Below are 18,330 nucleotides of genomic sequence, written 5' to 3' on the forward strand. Positions count from 1 at the left end.
AGGGTTTAGCTGTTGCCATACTAATTATAAAACTTTAATTGTTCTTAGGAAGATTGCTTAATTAGTGAAAATTCTTAAAGAATCGATTCGATCTCTGAATCTGGTCCAGAATCATTTCGGTTCAAATTGGAACCAATATCCAGCCATAAGTTATATTACAAATGAAAATGCATTTTTTTAAATGAAGTGTTGTGATATTATTAAAATTTAAATTTGCCGTGTCATATAGAACATGGCCTGTTCTCTAAAACTGACCATTATTTGACGTCTAAAAGGTCTGCGTTCGATGGGTGCCAGTTTTCAGCTGTTATAAAGTCCGGAAAGTTAGTTTCAAGCCAGGCTTGGGTAGTTCGTGCCTTGTGACCCAGGTGCAGAATCCTGCTGGAAAGTGCACGGTATATTTTTTTAAAGTGTATTGCTGAGAGATTTCACAACATGATACAAGACTGTATCTTGATACACTACACGCTGAAGTTTTCACTCCTTTTTCACAAAAATGCAGTTTTGTGACTCAAAACCACCAAACCACGCCCCACCAAACTATCACTGACGCAGGATGATAACCACATTGTACCTTTCCGACCACTTGAGCAGCCTCTTTAGAATTGTGAGCTTTATCAGTTTACCTATTGTAGTGTTCTTCAATCGTGAAAATTTATTCATCGGTGTAGAGAATATTTATGCGCTTTTCACCTGCGTAGCGATAGAAGGTGTTTTGATCGATCCACTCTCTATAATTGTAAAGATTGATTTAGGGCATGTCCTGTGTCCTGATAAGCTCCGTGCTTATCGTCGATATTCAGGTATTATTTTATAATTCCTAGCGGGAATCTTTATGTCTCGCGATAAGATTTTATGCTTCTAATGGGGTTTCGACAAATTCTGGATTTAACAGCAATAAGGTTTATAGTTCGAACTACACGCGCCACCCCGATCTTTCCTGGTCTTTTTTGTATCTGTTGATAGTGCTATATAGGAACATATGGCTGATGCCAAGCGTTTGAAGCGTCTGGAATATGACTGACAGCACCCACTTTGTGCAAGGCGACCACTACACTACACTCCTATTTTCTTTATTACCCCATTCCATATTGTTATTTGATAAGGAACACGAATAAATATCTGAAATAGCCCAAAATCGAAAGAAGTTTAATATAATACCTGTTCCTAATTCAAAGTAATTAAAAAAAATAGAAAAGTTTTTATGTGTTGCATACAAAAGGATAGTAATAATAATAAAGCCACTATTCATACTATTAAAATCAGATTGTATTACTTTTGCTATTATTCACTTAGTCTACGTTAGTTATTGTTATTTTCATTACTTCGCGTTCTGCAGTATGGAGTATGGTAAAGAATTCCTTCTGAACTTTCAATTTGCATCTGTTCTTTGCTTCCTGCATCCATTTCTCTTCTAAAACAGGATATATGAGACAAACCTTTTTTATAGATAGAATCAAAATTAAGAAGTAACTTCCCCAGTTTTGTGTTTCGTGGTACACCCTTACGTGAAAATTATGGGAGAAAACGAAATTACGAGATTACCTTAGTGAATTAAAATTTTTTTGACTTAATACCTCGTAAACATAGTTCCGATTTTAATTAAAATTAAGAAATCGAATGCTCGGCCTTTTCCAACACTGTATTAAAGCGCTGTTTTTCAGAGCTGTCTACTTTACAAACACTTCCAAAGATTTTTATTAACTCTAGCGTTAGGTTTTCAATCAAATAGTACAACAGTAAGTAGTACTTTAATTAAATTAGGTAAGTGCAAAAAACAAATTTTTAAGTTAGAAAAACAGTGTTCATTTCTAGCAATTAATTGAGGCAAACGCGGTAATCACTAAATATCATTAGTTTGATTTGTATGGACATTCCTCAGTAATTATAATTATCATTTATGTATATATTTATCGCGAAAATCACTATTGACATATAAATCGGAGGTCTTGCATTATATTCCCAGTGAAAAAGTATTTCTTCAGTTTAGTAAGTAACATAAATAACTAAAACAATATATAACAATATATATAATATATAACTATAAACTAAAAAAATAACGATTCATGAAAGACATTAGGGCTTTCAATTCATTTGATATTTATGTTGTAATTTATACAAAGAATAATAATATCTCGCTGTAATAATTTATTTATTTTCTCCCATATAATGTAATGTCATTTACCAATGGAGTAAATTCCATATAATATAATGTCATTTAGCAATGCTGTATGCCTTTTAGCCCACTTCTATGAAACCTGAAAAGTGTATATACCAATGTTTTATGAAATATTTCTATCTTAGATTGTCTACGTTATAAACATCGCGTGAATCGTAACTTATGGTGAGAAAAATACGCCTGTTCTGTCGAGCTAAGATTATTAATTTGCTTGATAGAAGAAAAATATGGTTTTCATCTTTAATCTCTCTTAGCTAAAGCATATAAAATATTTTCTTTCCTCGCATTTAGCATGTATCTCAAGTTGGAGAGATTAATTCAATACTAATAATATAACTAGAAAAGTCAGTTAAAAGAAAATTTGAATATTAATAAATTGTGCTTCATAAAGTTCCTCCTCTTCACATGAAATACGGTCTATTCAAAATTATTTGAGTTATTTAAACTCTGGTCGTTAAAATCAATCAAGTTGCAATGGCGCAAAGTGGCTTCAAAACACGCAGGAATTATTTCTTATCACGGCTATGTTGCCTCAGTTCTGCTGTGTGGTATCAATTATTAATTGCTGCAATTCTAAATAACATAACTAATTACGACATTATGTTAATGTTCTTATTATATGACATTGTAAAAATTAATATGACGTTTGCATGATTATTTATATATTGAGCGGATTTTTATAATAAATCGATCTAATAAAATTAGCAAATAAACGATTTTACTATCGACTAGAATCGCACTAACTTATAGGGAACATATCATGCAGCTTTTTGAGAATTGTGTCAACTGTCAAATATCATGTACATTTTACAGAAGATCTCGTGGCAACTGCTACATAAAGTACCTATGTGTTAATCGCCTAACAGGTCTTCTGGCATACGATTAGGTCAAACGGCCAACCAAGAGACCCTATATAATTTCTAAAAACATGTCATAGCTGTATTTAGGTCAGCCATGAACCTTATCGAATCATTGAATAGCGGGTCGATGTTCGTTCATGCATCGTAAATATCTCATCTCTCGTACGCGTGGTTAGTCGGATTGCAACCGCAGGAACGCGGTGCTGAGACCACTCAAGTATAAATAATATTTCGGCTCCATAGTTTAGTTTATCAACATGGAAATCTATTTGTGAATTGCCAATTAACATTGTATCTAGGATAATTAGAACTGCATTTCAGAAAAGCGCTTGGGTTATTTAAAGCGTTAACATGTCCTGGATTCAAAGCTCATCCTGCTTAGGTTCTCACAAGTATTTCTAAAGAATTGTGAGAATTTATGTTCTAGCATTTTAAAACCGCAATACAATTTGTCAATTATATACATTACAATTTGTCAATTATTACATCTAGCGTCTACTTTTTTAATACAGATTTCTTCAAGAGTCACTATTATTGTCTAATGCTAGCTAGCTATAGGACTTGTCAACTCTCTCCTTGGGTATAGTCACCGAGTATATAAGGTCGGTAAGCCCTTAAGTTATATTTTGTACTATATACGCGTAAAACGCGCGCTAAGTATTATTGTTTAATCGGACGGCACGTTTTATAATTGCGATGCTAATAATGTCTACATAAAAACACTTTTTTCTTTTGACCCTATAACCGTGATTAAAATAACCAGCAGGTTAATCGTTTGAATCCGAATATACTCCAATGAAATGGATTAGATATTTGAATAATTTAAATAATATACGACCACGATAATAGATACTGATGCTATCATATTTCGTTCCAAACTACATTAACTCGTAATTTAACGATCGTTAACTGAACTGCGCAGAATTGCATTATGTTAACCAAGTTGCGTATTACAATACCTATTCAAAACTTTATTGTGAAGTCTTGACAAAGTATTAAATACTAACGTTAACGATATGATTATGAACATATTTACGTGTAATATTGCTGTAAATTTTTCATATGAATATCACAGACGTTTAAAAGATATTGTGTAGCGGTAATTAAGCTATTTCTTAGAAAAGTCGTATTTTTGTTTCGACAACTCTAGGTTTTTGAACACAATAAGAGACGTAGTAGATATCTAATGTATATATGTTAGACTCATTTTTATGGATTTAGCCAGGGTAATTTCAATAAACTTATTTTAGGTATAAAGACAGTCCCTCGCAAATCACGATTGCTAAACAGAGCTCGAAACATCTAGTTAAAAAGCAAGATACAAATATGATCTTATCAGTTGGATCTGTATGTGGTGTTTTTGGTATTGGATATAATTTGAGTCAGACCTATTATTTATTGTATCAAGCACTCGTGCTATGTTTCGTAAATTTTTAAGTTCACTCATTTCGTTTACTTGTAAGTTGGTATGTTTATCCACAATCTGAAACTCAGGTTATATCAAGATGATCCTCAATGTTATAAATCAAATATATGCCAATTAGTTCAGCTGTCAAAACGAGCTTTTGTTTGAATACCTTAAAGAAGTGGTATTTTAATATAACTAGTAAAAACCAAACCTTTTTACAAAGAAACATCGTCGTCGGACAGTTATAAAGTTGTTATTTTATCTAATATAAAAAAAAAACTACTCTAACTACAACCTAGGAGGTCTAGAGCCTCAGATTTCTGTATCTGTTTCGTGATAATTTGTATGCTGGTTTTTTACGTTATGTTACGAGCGAGCGTTACATGCACTCATAGACAGAACAGTCCATTGGTACAGACCCGGACATTGAACCTACGTCCTCAGGGAAACCATACTGTTTTATCTTACATAGTCGCATAAAATATCTTTATTTCTAAGGACATTAAATGTATAATATACAACTTGACTGTTGTAGATCATGTAATGTGACAAAAAATCGTCAATGTAAGAAATGGAACGAGAACGATGTTATCAAAAATCTATCATTAACGTCAATGTTTTCCCTTGAATTATATGGACACGTCAAAGAGAATATTTTAACGAATATACATTTTTAGAATGTCCGTTATTTTATATTTTTAGTGTTAGAGAGTTAATCATAAAAACTTTTCATTTCCTTCTGTCAAATTATGTTTACGATGTGATGGCTATTTTCAAGCCGTGATATCTGAAAAATTGTGAAATTAAGCATATTTTTATAATTTCTTTTAATTTTAAATTGTTCCTTTAAAGTATAACGTGTGTGTTAAAGGCTGCCAACGCATTCGAGAGCCCTCTGGCAATGAGAGTGTCCATGGGTGCTGTCTCTTAACATCAGATGAGCCTCGTACCTGACTGTTCTATATTAAAAAAAAGTAGGAAGAATTAGATGCTCGCGTAAAAATGGGGAAACGAAATTTAAAGCTTGCGTGCGGAAAGCAGTAAATAGAGTAGGTACCGAAAAAATTTGCACCTCATTCGCATCTTCTTAAGTTAACCATCGGTTCATTCGGTTCATTATATGATAATATACCACAATGACCTTAATTGAAGGTCTATAATGTCATAAGTGAAAACAGAAGGTATTATGTTATGTTTACAATTCAGACGCCACTCAAGGCACTTTTTATTGATAATTGTTAACATCATAGTCATTATCAAAACATCGAGGCAGCGTTTATTATAAAACGTAGTATATAATGCCATTGTTACTTACACATATTTAGGTTGTAGGTTACGCACAAATGAACAAACGAGCGTGTAAGTGCGGAAATAGAGACCACATTCCATTACTGTTGTAGCACCACTGGTAAATACCTAAAAATCACCGATTCGTTAAACAATATAGTAAAATAAATATCTTCTCAAACAATCTCAGCAGTGTCCTTTTATAAGCCAAAGGATTACACAAGTCTTGACCCAATTGCTCTGGTCCAGAAGCGACTGAGACTTAAGACCGGGAACACGACATTGAGTTTACTAGTTCTTTGTATTTCACTACCAATTTATGGTCCTCGAAGCTTGGCCAACGATTCAGATTTAAAGCGGGCTTTCAATTTAAATTCCCCTTTAATATTTCAGAATTGAATTTCAGTTGGTATCTTTTTACATAAAACTAGTAAGGAAGCTTATGTATTACGCGTGCAAAACGTATCTCTCAACAGGCAGTCCTGCTTGCAACTAATCATATGTTTTTTGACAGCTTTGATAATCTCAAACGAAAACTACGAATGCACAGTGGATAATGTATACTGGTCGGTAAATAGGTAAGTTTATATTTATAATTGAAATAAACGTAAACAACAAAACATTTTAGTAACTTTTATATAAATAATTTCGTCTGTATTTACTTCTAATTAAAACTGTGGACTAATATGAACAAATAGGTATATAGATTGGATGGACCAACCAGTATAGAACAGAATTGAGGGAGAGGCAGTTAGGTAGTCATCATTCAGCAGGAATAAGTGCATCAAATTGCGGATAATAGAACCCCATGGTCCTTTACTAAACTTACAACCTTGTGGCAAAAGAAAACCCTCTAGAGAGAGGCTGCGTTGGTGGCATGGAGTTGTCAAGGACCTCGATACAATAGGTAGTTGATAAGTTTCTAAACTAAGTATACACTGTAAATACTAATAAACAAAACAGAAAGAGTTGAACGCATTCTATAGGTAAATACTGTTGAGCAAGTCAATTATCATTTTTTTAGCATAGGTTCCTTTCCGTTCCATATGTGGTACTGCATTTTTCTTTTTACCTATAAAAACAAATAATTCACAAGGTTAAGATTAATATATTTAGATATAATTTATTCATGTAGGTACACTTCTAAACGTCGGCAACGTAAGTCAAAATAGTTATTTATTGCTCAAGGTGTGCGTGGCTTAAGGGCACGACTGAGTTAAAACACATTTAGCACTAGGCCAAGACTTCTTCCATTAATATTTCATTACACTTTATAAGATTAAAGGCTAAGAAGCCAAAATGCCGAGATGCGATTGGTTAGTCTTAAGTGCTAAACAGTGGTTAGTGAAAAAATAGAATATAAAAACAGAGTGTCTTCTCCTTAATAGAGAGTGTAGGTAGGACATTTAACACACACAGATAAAGAACAAACTTTCATTAAATTCAAACTTATGAAATTTTTATCATCCAGAATATAAATTTTACAAATGTACTACAGTGAAAATAATAATTCATAATTGAAATAAATATTTGATTGATACATTTTAAATGCGAAACGGGAGAGGTTTGTTATCGGAAAATAATCGTATTATTTCCTTTTCAGTGGATATAAATTTAGTTGGTCAATACGCAATAGCGAGCCTGCACTCAAATAAATATTTTATGTTTTTAATTGTTGTTACAAATTACGTCATTCAGTATTGCCGACCAGGGTTTTGGTGATTGTAGATATTTATCGGTTAACATATTTTATATGTATTTTGTCGTATATTGATCCTGTGACTGGTTTAGTAGGAGTTGTTCTATGCTTTTAGTTTTGAGTCTAAGGAGATTGTTGAACATAATTAAACAAGGATAATAAAATATATTGCTCATAACTGTGAATCTAGAGATCTATACGTAAACACGTTTTAGAGTTGATATAATGGGCTATTTGACCTGACTCATGCTCCTTATCACATGTGAAAGCAGTTTATTATTGTAATTAAATAGAAAACACTTAGTAACTAAATAATGAAACAAAACAATATACTATATCAAGGTGAAGGTTTACTTGCGATATAAATACTATATAATATGTAACTAGTCCTTGGTTGAACTGGAGAAGTTGTCATGAATTGTCTCTATCAACTATGTCAATTATCAACGTAACAACTTATCAACGGCGAATGGAACGTGGTGTACTAAATGTCAAACTAAAGACTAGATAAGAAGTTGAGTTATAAGAAAGAAATCAAAAAATATTTGTGTACTATCCCATTGCAAAAAAACTTAAGTGGAAATAGGCGGGTCACACTGCTTGCGTGAGCAATGGCAGATGGGTAAGCAGGGTAAGATAGAGTCAGTTGGAGAAGGCCTAAACTCACCGTCATTGAATTGTCTTTTGTAGATATCGATGAATGTTTCAAGTTATAAATCAGGCTTAGTTATTATTATTCCTTGGTTGACGCAATAAGTTACATATGTTATTCTTCTAGGCTTTCTTCAACGTCTTGGTATTGGGCAAGGGCACCTCTGATCCTGTTCCGCTTGACCAATCACAATCAAACGAACCGCACCATAGCTTTTGAAAAGACATCACTTGCCTTATTTGTTTTCTTTCCATGAATTGTATTAACCTCAGAGTTTATTGCAATCATATTGTATATCTCTTTATCAAACTAATTACACAGTTGATAATATTAATAACAAAACCAAACCACGAAATAATTAATACATTTCAATACACCGATAGACCCTAACAGAGGATTGACAAGGCAACTGTAGGTAAATTTAAATATTTTCCGATACTAAAAGACCACGAATTCAAAAGAGGAGATCAAAGTGAAATATCAATTACTCCAAGGAACCCTAAAATGCGTCACTAAGGAAATATCGATGTTATTGGATCGGAAGGTAAATGCCGTTTCATTGAACAGCGGGTTGACCTTTTGAATCGATAATGAATCCAATTTCACCTTATTTGGTTTGTGCAAAAATTTATTGATACAGAAAACCCTAATATTTGAATAAGATATTATAAACTTTAGTAGCTGTTTGGTTTCAAAGCTTTACTGAACTTAAAAATGAACATATTTTTAAAAACTTATTTTTCTCACTTAACAATGAAGATGGAATGTTGTTTAGTATCCAACACGAAAATATAATTGTAAAATGATGTATGTTTGTGCCAAGTACTTTAGTGGATTCGACTGGAGCTTCGATGGTGAAAACATTGTATTGAGTTCGTTTCCCGATCGAAAGGTGAATATTTGAATTAATAATTTGTTTTTTTAGCTTGTAAGGACTTGTCCGAATGTTCATGTTGTAGTTGAACTGTTGATGACCATATATCTCTCTCTTTCTCGGAGACCAAAGAAAGTATTGGTACGTAGCATTTGTATATGTAGAGATATAGGATGCTTAAAAGTTGGAAGAAATTACTTAAATTTTTATAGTGAATTAAAATTGATTGAACATATATTATATGAAAAACTTCAGTTGCATATTAAAAGTAAAGTAAAAGTAGGTTTAAGTGTCTCGAGACATGCATAAGTCAAACGAAACAGGAGATGTCGTGAGTTACGAGAACAATTTTGAGATACTTACTTATAACTATATAAGAAACAGTATATATTTTATTATAAGTTGTTGATAAATAATAATTTCCAAGCTTTGTGACAGATATTACCACCAGGCCACCTAATCAATGTCCAACCAGCTGCACGTGATGAGTTACCAAGAGCACTCTTGGCTCTAAAGACTGGTAGTGCACCCGGTATTGACTTAATAACTGCAGAAATGTTATAAGCGGACTTGGCTACCACACATCTATGATTGGCGGAATCTGGATGAGCGAGAAGCTTTCAGAGGACTGGACTAGGGCTTTTTATTACTGTGTCCAAAAAAGGTGGTCTAAGCCAATGCAGCAATTAGAGAGGCCCCTTCCAAGGTTTTCTGCAGAATTGTCTTTCCTTGACATAGAACAAGCTGGTTTACGGAGGCCGTAAACCAGAATCAAACGTAAACCAAATCGCGCATGTACCGATTAAATTAATACTCTTTGTATCATACTTGAACAGGCAGAGTGGCAGATGAAGATCTCTTACCTTACCTTACCTCTTACCAAGATTATCTTACCTTTGTTGACTTCTAAAAAGCTTTCGATATACTGAGATGCTAGGCAGCTTATGATCGCGGCTCTCTAACATTGGTGTCCCACCAAAGATAATCAAGTAAAGACCAGCTACAGATACTATTCTTCTAGAGTGACTCATGATGGCCTAGTGTCAGACGATATTCAAGTGCACGCGAGCGTTCGACAAGGTTGTTTTTACCCGCCACTACTTTTCCTGTTTATTCTCGACGGGATTATGCATCATCCGATGTAGATTATATCAATGACTTAGGCCTGCTGAGCCACATGCACTGTGACATGCAATCCAAGTTAGAGGATCTGCGGGACTAAAAATCAACGCCCGGAAAAAAGAAAAGAAATGCTTCTTGGAGTTGAGAACCACACCCCAATGCAGCCAGAAGAAAGCCAATCATATCCCCCCCAAACAGGCGCTTGATTGAAACGCGCAAGGAAAGCAGAAGCGTGGCCGTCCCAAGTAAACTTGATGATGAGGCAAAGAGGCAAAGAGATCCTGAAAGTCTTGGAGCGAGGTGAAATACGAGGCTCAAGACTGAACGCAATGGCCGCTATGGCTAGTTTCGCCCACGCACCCCATCTAGGGGTTATAGGACAATAAGCTTTGTTAAATTAATATCTATTTTATGTGATAAGTAAGCTTGAACTAGGTATGTTGAAATACATTTCATAGATTATAGACGGAATATAAAAATTCACTATGTTTTCTGACATCTAACTAACCAACGCCAGGGTAAAATGTACAAAAAATAAAATGCTTTCTTTGTAAAAATATCAGCAATCGAAAAATTAACAGGCTTGTATAATTTTATTTGACTGCATATTTTTATGATATCGCATGCTGACCTGGTTTAATATACACACAATTACGTTAATGTTGGCTGCACATAAAAGTCAATGACTGGGCCCTGCTATATTAGCTCCAGAATCGTTACCTACCGTTAATAACGACATTCTCCACGAACTATTATTGTTATTATCCTCATATTTTCTTTTAATAACCTTTATATATATATATTTTTTACACAGAGTAAAATTAAAAAAAAATATGTGGATGACATTTACGTAATTATGCCGCTGTTGCATCCACCCAGAGGACATTTGAGATAGTCCTATAATATTTAGTTATGTATGTCTGCAAACCCGAAACATACATATACATAGTACATAGATATCGACTTAAGCACTAATACTGTAGTCCACTGTAGGGGTTTCACTATATACAGTGGAATCTCGGTAACTCAAACCTCGATAAGTCGAAAAAAAATTCCATTCCCTTCCGCCGAACCCTACTATTAACACTGCCATTGTGTAAGATAAATTTTAACTAAACGATTGATATGTTTTAATGACAGATTCACCTTAAATCAATAAACCAACCACATCCACAATTAAATGTCAAAGTTTTATCACTAGAAGGTAATGGATTAGACTCGGATAGATCAATCAAGACAAGCACTTTTCCTTTATATATTATTATACTTTATATATTTTGATATAACTTATTAAAACCTAAATATTTTATGACTTTCATAAATATAATCTTTTACAATTCTTTATATTAACCCTTAATTTAAATTTCGAATTTAGAACATCGGGATATCGATATTAACAACTCGATATCGAAAAAAATTACCTTGTATAAACTGTGTATTACTTGATATCCTAAGTATTCATCTTATTAGGTAGTAGTACAAGTTATGTGATTTTACTGTTTTGATGCCTTACGTAAGGATATTTTAATAACAATACAAATGTTGAATTGAATACTCAAAAAATATTAGACTAATAAATAGCATCATGAGCTTAATTACGTAAGTTGTAAAGTCCATTGAAACTTTAAGTTGGCTTGTCACTGTACATACAAATAAACTCGGCCCTAATTAAAGGGTTAATAGTAACAAGATTGTGATTTTAAACACGTCTTAACTCAACCCTGCACTTGCAATGAGTTTGTTCATTAGCAGTCGCGAATAAGTCGAAAACTTTCGCAGAGTTAATTATGTGAGTCAGAAATTAGTGTTTATAGAAACATTCGTGTCGTCTGGCAAGATAGCAATTAGGGTAACTAAGAAGGGTAAACGAATGAATAATGTCCTAATATACGGGCTAAGGTAACAATTATAGCATTTCTAATTTCTTGCTGACAATCTACAATTTTGTAGCCTTGAAGTAAAAAGTATCATGTCTTTAATAGGACTGTCTCAGAACGGTAAAAACGAATAGAAATATGATAGAATTTTTTCACTTACAATCTGTGTCTACGAATGAAATTATATCTTGAAACGTGCTAACGAAGTTATTCCGGCTGCTAAGGATATATACAACTTCTCGAACTTGCTAGCTATTGGGGCAAGCAGTAAAACAGTCCGAGCTGAGCTGTAAAGGCCCCATAAGGCAAACAGCGAGACCCCTGTGGGCCTTTGTGCCAAGTGATTAGACTGGTCGAGGATTCGCCCTTTAGGTTGAACATCTTTCCTTCCTTTACATATTTATATAGTATACGTTTATGCATACCTATCCTATATACCTATGTATGGCTGTGTAACCCAAGTCATATTTTCTAGCATAAAGTTCTGTGTCTTCAAATTATCTGGGAATCGAACCATGTTACCAACTACACTTCAGAGGTGAGTTAAAATGGTTATCTTGTAATGATTTCTATGGCTGTTTATCTTATTAAAGTTCCACTTCTCTCCCAATAAACAGAGTACTGTTTAGTTAGAATTAGGAAAGTTTCAAATAGAAAGCTGAAAAAGTTTTATGACTACCTTATACATCCTTAATTATTTTAACTACCCACTCAATACATATTTGTTCACCACACCGTCATGTATACAAATTTTATATAATATACGCCTATATAACACTATATATCGCACTTAAACGAAACCCTTTCGCATTTTATTCTTGGATAATTGTTTCGTACTTTTATCTTCAAATTGCAGCCGGCTTAAGAACATTAAAGTCGCAATTCCAGCCTATAATCAGAGAAAACAGTAATCAAGCTGAAAGTATTTGTTTTAGCAAAAAGCTCTTTTGTTTTTATAAATTAACTATATTTAGGTAAATAATACTACGTAGTACGTATGACAAGTTAAGGTTGCGTGTAACAATTTTAGTTTTGTTAGTAGGTTGTAACGCAATAGTAGTTTATTTTTCAATTATAATTGTTTTTCTCAATATTTTTAGTAATAATTCTGCACGCAAAGGCAACTAAATTCGTCTTTTGTATTATCACACAGTCTCATAACATTATTATGCCCTTATTTATTTCCAATCTTATATAAATAAAATATTTTTAACGCAACACAAATGTTATTTATGTGTTTAGACTGACTCTGACTTAGATATTAAATTTATTGTTCTGTCTATTGATGACTGCTGATTACCTTTTTAACTTTGATTACTTTGTCCGGGCCACACGAAGTCTCTTTATCGTGCCCGTGCAGTATCCATTCCAAGACCATTTATTTGCATCCGATATTTTTTTGTTTCAGTCTCATGTAAAATATTAAAAATAATTATCATAATATAAAGAGATAAAATTGGAACTTCTAATCCATAACTATCGATGGAATGGAAGGAAATGCTTACAAATCATTATTTACTTAAATACCAGATTTCTCAAATAACAATTAAATACGCATCAAAATAGTTTTTGGGAATCTATATAGGTTTATATAAATAATTTTGAAGTTTATTTATTTTCAATGTGAAAAATACAGAAATAAACTTAAGTGGAAATGGTGCATGGTAAGAGGAACAAGAAAGTATAAAACTAGTCCCCAAGGTACAATAAACGCAAAAGAGTAAGACAATTTAGAAGGTGGATAGACCAAATTAAGGAAACAGGACATGGTACATGGCAGAGAGTAACACAGTGCAGACAGGAATGGAGGGATTTGGAGGAGGCACTTGCCAAAAAGGGGCACACATGTATCTAGAAATAATAAGACGATAGAAGTATAAATGTATTTATACGTAAAGTATCTGAAATAATAGGTTTATTATTATTGTTTAAAAAATGAAACAATAAAATTATTTTAATTTATAATTAAAGTTGATATAAAAAAATATCAGTCATCATTGTAAACATCGATTTAAATAAATTCTCAAACTTTAGTTACTTCAAAATGCAAAACTCATTCATACCCATATTGTACCACAATAAATACTAACCTAAGTAGTACATCGCCTTGGTCGCTCGTAGCAAAAGTAAAAAAATAGTATAGGATGAGTGAGAAATGTTAGACTGACTATAACAAATATTTTGCTATTAAGTAAATTCACAAATTGTGATTCACACGGCAATCGACAAAAAACATATAGATGACCCTTAAAATAAGTTTATAAAATATTATGTGCCTTTTACTATGTGCCTTTTTAAAATAGTTTTTATTTCATCGAGGATCAACCGTACCTCAGTAAATATATCTCTATGTTTTACCAAGTTACGAAATTACTTTAAAAAATTCTTTATAGTATGAAAAATAATAACACATATTAAATAAACAAATATCAAAAGGAAAGTCACTATGCAAAAATTCCTTTTTTTCATTCCCGTCTTTTATTTTTACCAGTGCAGTAAAATACGTTTTAATAAAAAGTGCAACCAACTTCAATGAATTTCTAAACGCGAGAAAATTTATAGAAAACCCTGGTTGTAATCATTTAGTTACAAACCTTTGCGGACAAAACTATAAAAAGCACCTTTACATATCTTCCAAGAAAAATATTATCTACGCTAAAAAATCAAACCGATCCAATGATTGATTTTTACGCTCTAAGAATTTGACAATTGACATGTGAGCATGACGTAGATCTATAGTTCATATGATCAGTGTTGTTTGAATAAGGAATGCGCACTGCGGAGGCGGTCGATTAAACTATAGTAAGAGTCAATAAATTGTATCCGATATTATTTGTCGATGTCACACAAACGAGCTATTGAATTGAGTTTCAATTGAAATCTGTTTACTCCTAGAAATAATGTACAGAGTGGAACAGAAATTAATTACCGTTTACTGTATATTTAAAGTAAATTGTTCCGTTTTTATAAAACAGCTAACTTTATAAAAAGCAAATCATTTCCTTTTAAAGTAATTGATATTGAAGTGTTATTGTGAAAGCCAGTCTTTATTTTCCAAGTTATATACTTTGCATAGTAAAATAACTTATAAACAACACATTATGAAATGGAAAAATATTTTTGAAATAAGAAAACGAAGGTAAAGTAAAGGTAAAGGTAAAGGAAAGTAAAATAATTAACATTATTAAACGTTTAATTTCAAAATGTACTGTTGGTAATCAAACGTGGTAAAGATTAAAACAAAAAGATCTACTCGCCGAAGGATTTTTATTAGCAATTTTCGTCGGTTTGAATCTTCAAAAAGTGATAAATTAATATCATAATAATCATAAAAAAAAACTTTTTATAATAAAAATAATAAATATGCCGTTCGCAATGCTGTATCATATAAGTAAAATAAAAATATTATACAAAAAACACGTTTCTATTATATACTAGATGACCCGATTCGTATCACCTACAGATATACATATGTGTCAAAACTTAATACAATACAATTTTTTAACAGATCGGACCTTATTTTACAGCTAATAATTACAAAGGCATAAAATAATATATGTCAATCAAGTGACAATTATTTGTAAAAATACAAATGACATCAAATATTTAAGCTAAGAAGAGGTTTTATGAGAAAATTCAGTTATCGCTCTTAGTATTTTCCTGATTAAACCTTCCTTGAACTTCCACAAATTTTTCAACACCATAATAAGCCAAATCGGTCTAGCCATTTTTTTAACTAAAAGTTATTTATTTTTATATAAATAAATAAATTTTATTCTAATGTGCGTAAACGAATTTACCAAAAACAAAATTGCCACAAACAAAATTTTTAATAACAGTAAAAATATGAAACTTAGGCTTCCTTTCTATTGCAGGTAACTGGGAATAATGCAGCATCAACCATGGCTAAAGAAAATCGTTCATGTTTGACGTGTGTAAGTCCCATTGCGTGGAGAGTTGCATGAGCCACTTCGGCGGGCAATGTACATATAGGAGTTACTACGACTTGCTGTAAAAAATAGCGGCCCTACAACATTTGTATATGGCCTCAGATTTATGCACAAAGAGAGGAAGATCCCTGACTATTTTTCTCAATAGACTAGATCCCCCTCCTGTGTTTAACACACATGTTTATTTTCTAGTTTCCTCACGACAGTTTTATAAATAATGATGTTAGTCAAATGCTCCTTTGAGTATGTTCTATATCAAGCTAAAAGTTAACACATTAAACTATTAAAATTGTAGATTGAACTAAATATAAAAACTCCCCGTGTATTTAACACTTACAGCAGCTAATTACATTCTGTCTATTACGCTGGCTATTATTTTTCCCCGGGGAAGGCCGAGAACTTTCCGAGCTCATACGAAACATTGTATTGACATATTTAGTAGATAAAAAGCCAGAACCACTTTATATTAAGGCAAATATTTGTTTGACAATCTATAATTCTTCACTAAAATAAATATTTGTATAATTGTAATAACCTCAAAAAACTACTACCAACGAATTTATTTTAGATAATGCTTGTTTTAGATCGCCGCCACTTTATTACCGCTGGTGACAGGCACACTTACTAAGATATTAAAAATAACTTACTCTTTTTCCGTAGGGTATTGTGTAAAACTGCATACAACAGCTTTCTAAGACATCCGAATAGTTGTAGAATAGAAATGTAAAATTTTTACGATCCACCAGTTCTAAAGGGTTGTGTTCAATGAATTTCAGACAAGACTGTCTTTCGATAAAATCTATTCCCTTCTTTACAATACTTATTAACCGTTTTGGACCTGAAAATATGTTTACTTTCTTGTACCAAACGATGATAAATATTATACACTGAAAACAGTATTTAGTAATTCGTAAATATTAAGGTTATCTAGCAAATTATTATACATATGATTACATAGATTATAAGTTTTCTCAGAGTTAGGAGTGTAACCCACAAAGGCAGCAGTCTCAAAATTATTTAAATATTAATATTCCTACAAAAAAATCTAGAAAATAACTAAATTTAAATTTACTTCTTAAATATGTAAAGGTTTTAACATAACCTTGGTTACGAATTCCAAAAAAGTTTTCATTTCGCTAATGGAAGGCGTAAAAACTTCAGCTTTAAATGTTAATTCAGCCTTACAGGAAATGAGCATGTTTTTATATCGAAAGCGAGCTACACATATAAATCCGAGATCTAATACTAAATATTATCTTTGTAACTTTTATCTATTGTTTTTTGAGGATGTTGTTAATGGTCAAAAACCAGGAAACTAAACACTCGTCTGTATTATAGACCTACTATACCTATAATAATCAAATTTTCTTGAATCCTATAGTTGAGTAGGAATTCGTATTCGGTACTAAGTCGTTAGTTTATAGGACGAATGCATTTGGAATCGACTACTATTGAAACGTAAAATGTTTTAACATAATATAATATGTATGGGTACAACTAGACTGAAACATCTACTTACTTATTGAGTAGTAATTAAATGTATAAGGTATTATTCCATTGTTCCATTGACATGGCCAAAGAGGCGGTAGATTTTCATTTGTTCCTAAGGCAAACATTTCTTAAGGTAAAACTAACTAGTTCATATTTTTATTATTAATTTGTATTACACATTTTTATAAAAAAATCTTTTATAAACTTATTTAATTAACATCACAAGCCTTATAACATCGATTACAATCGAAAATATCTGTCCAATTATAATAAATGCCTTAAAAACAAATAAATTAGTAATTACCAATTTATTATATTCTTTAGTTAAAGTTAGTATATATACTAATACTGGTGAGGCGTTGAAGACCACGTAAATAATAGGTTTTTATTTTTGTAAGTCTGTTTCCACTTGTTGGTAATGATGTGTTCTGTTTGCCGTGTCGAGTGTACGTTATTTTAAGCATATGATTGAGTGTTGCCATTTAAATAACGGAGAAGCAATTTATTTAAAGTACACTTTAACTGAGATCGTGACAATCGATTTGTTAGGTATTGACATGCAAATAAAATTATAAATGCAATGAGGTTTGGTGTAAATCATATTATGTTATTTGAATAATCGATATATAAATCATTATATTTCTAATGAATTTACCATAGTCACAAATTCTCTCTAAGCCATCAAAAAAAAACCTTAAACAAAATCTTACATTGAATCAACTATTCATTAAAATATTTATTTTCTTATATAAAATAATATCGATTTTATCCTTACTATATCTAAACTAAAGCCTATCAATAAACGCACGGTTTTTATGAACATGAAATTACCATTTATGTCACAACACTGAACATTCGCGAACATATTGAAAAGTGTCGGAAATAAAACGCAATAAAAATAATACATGCCTTATTCAGTTAATGAGAAAAG

The 18,330-nt window shown here is 32.1% G+C and overlaps 1 protein-coding gene across 2 annotated transcripts; it reads right to left on the minus strand.

Annotated features, from left to right (window-relative positions):
- Positions 1–15,769: 15,769 nt before the first annotated feature.
- Positions 15,770–18,330, minus strand: LOC123707317. 2 transcript variants are annotated; one of them, XR_006753477.1, is made up of 4 exons: positions 18,231–18,330; positions 17,428–17,511; positions 16,556–16,746; positions 15,770–15,967 (listed from the first exon to the last, which is right to left on the minus strand). XR_006753477.1 is itself a non-coding variant. In XM_045657246.1 (4 exons), exons 1-4 carry the CDS (start codon positions 18,304–18,306, stop codon positions 15,812–15,814), a joined length of 525 nt encoding a protein of 174 aa, XP_045513202.1. In that variant the 5' UTR covers positions 18,307–18,330; the 3' UTR covers positions 15,770–15,811. The 2 variants fall into 2 exon arrangements, 1 of the variants encoding a protein (XP_045513202.1); XM_045657246.1 differs by having other exon boundaries at positions 15,770–15,985.

Source organism: Pieris brassicae, chromosome 3, assembly GCF_905147105.1.
Source record: "Pieris brassicae chromosome 3, ilPieBrab1.1, whole genome shotgun sequence".
NCBI classification, from domain to species: domain Eukaryota; kingdom Metazoa; phylum Arthropoda; class Insecta; order Lepidoptera; family Pieridae; genus Pieris; species Pieris brassicae.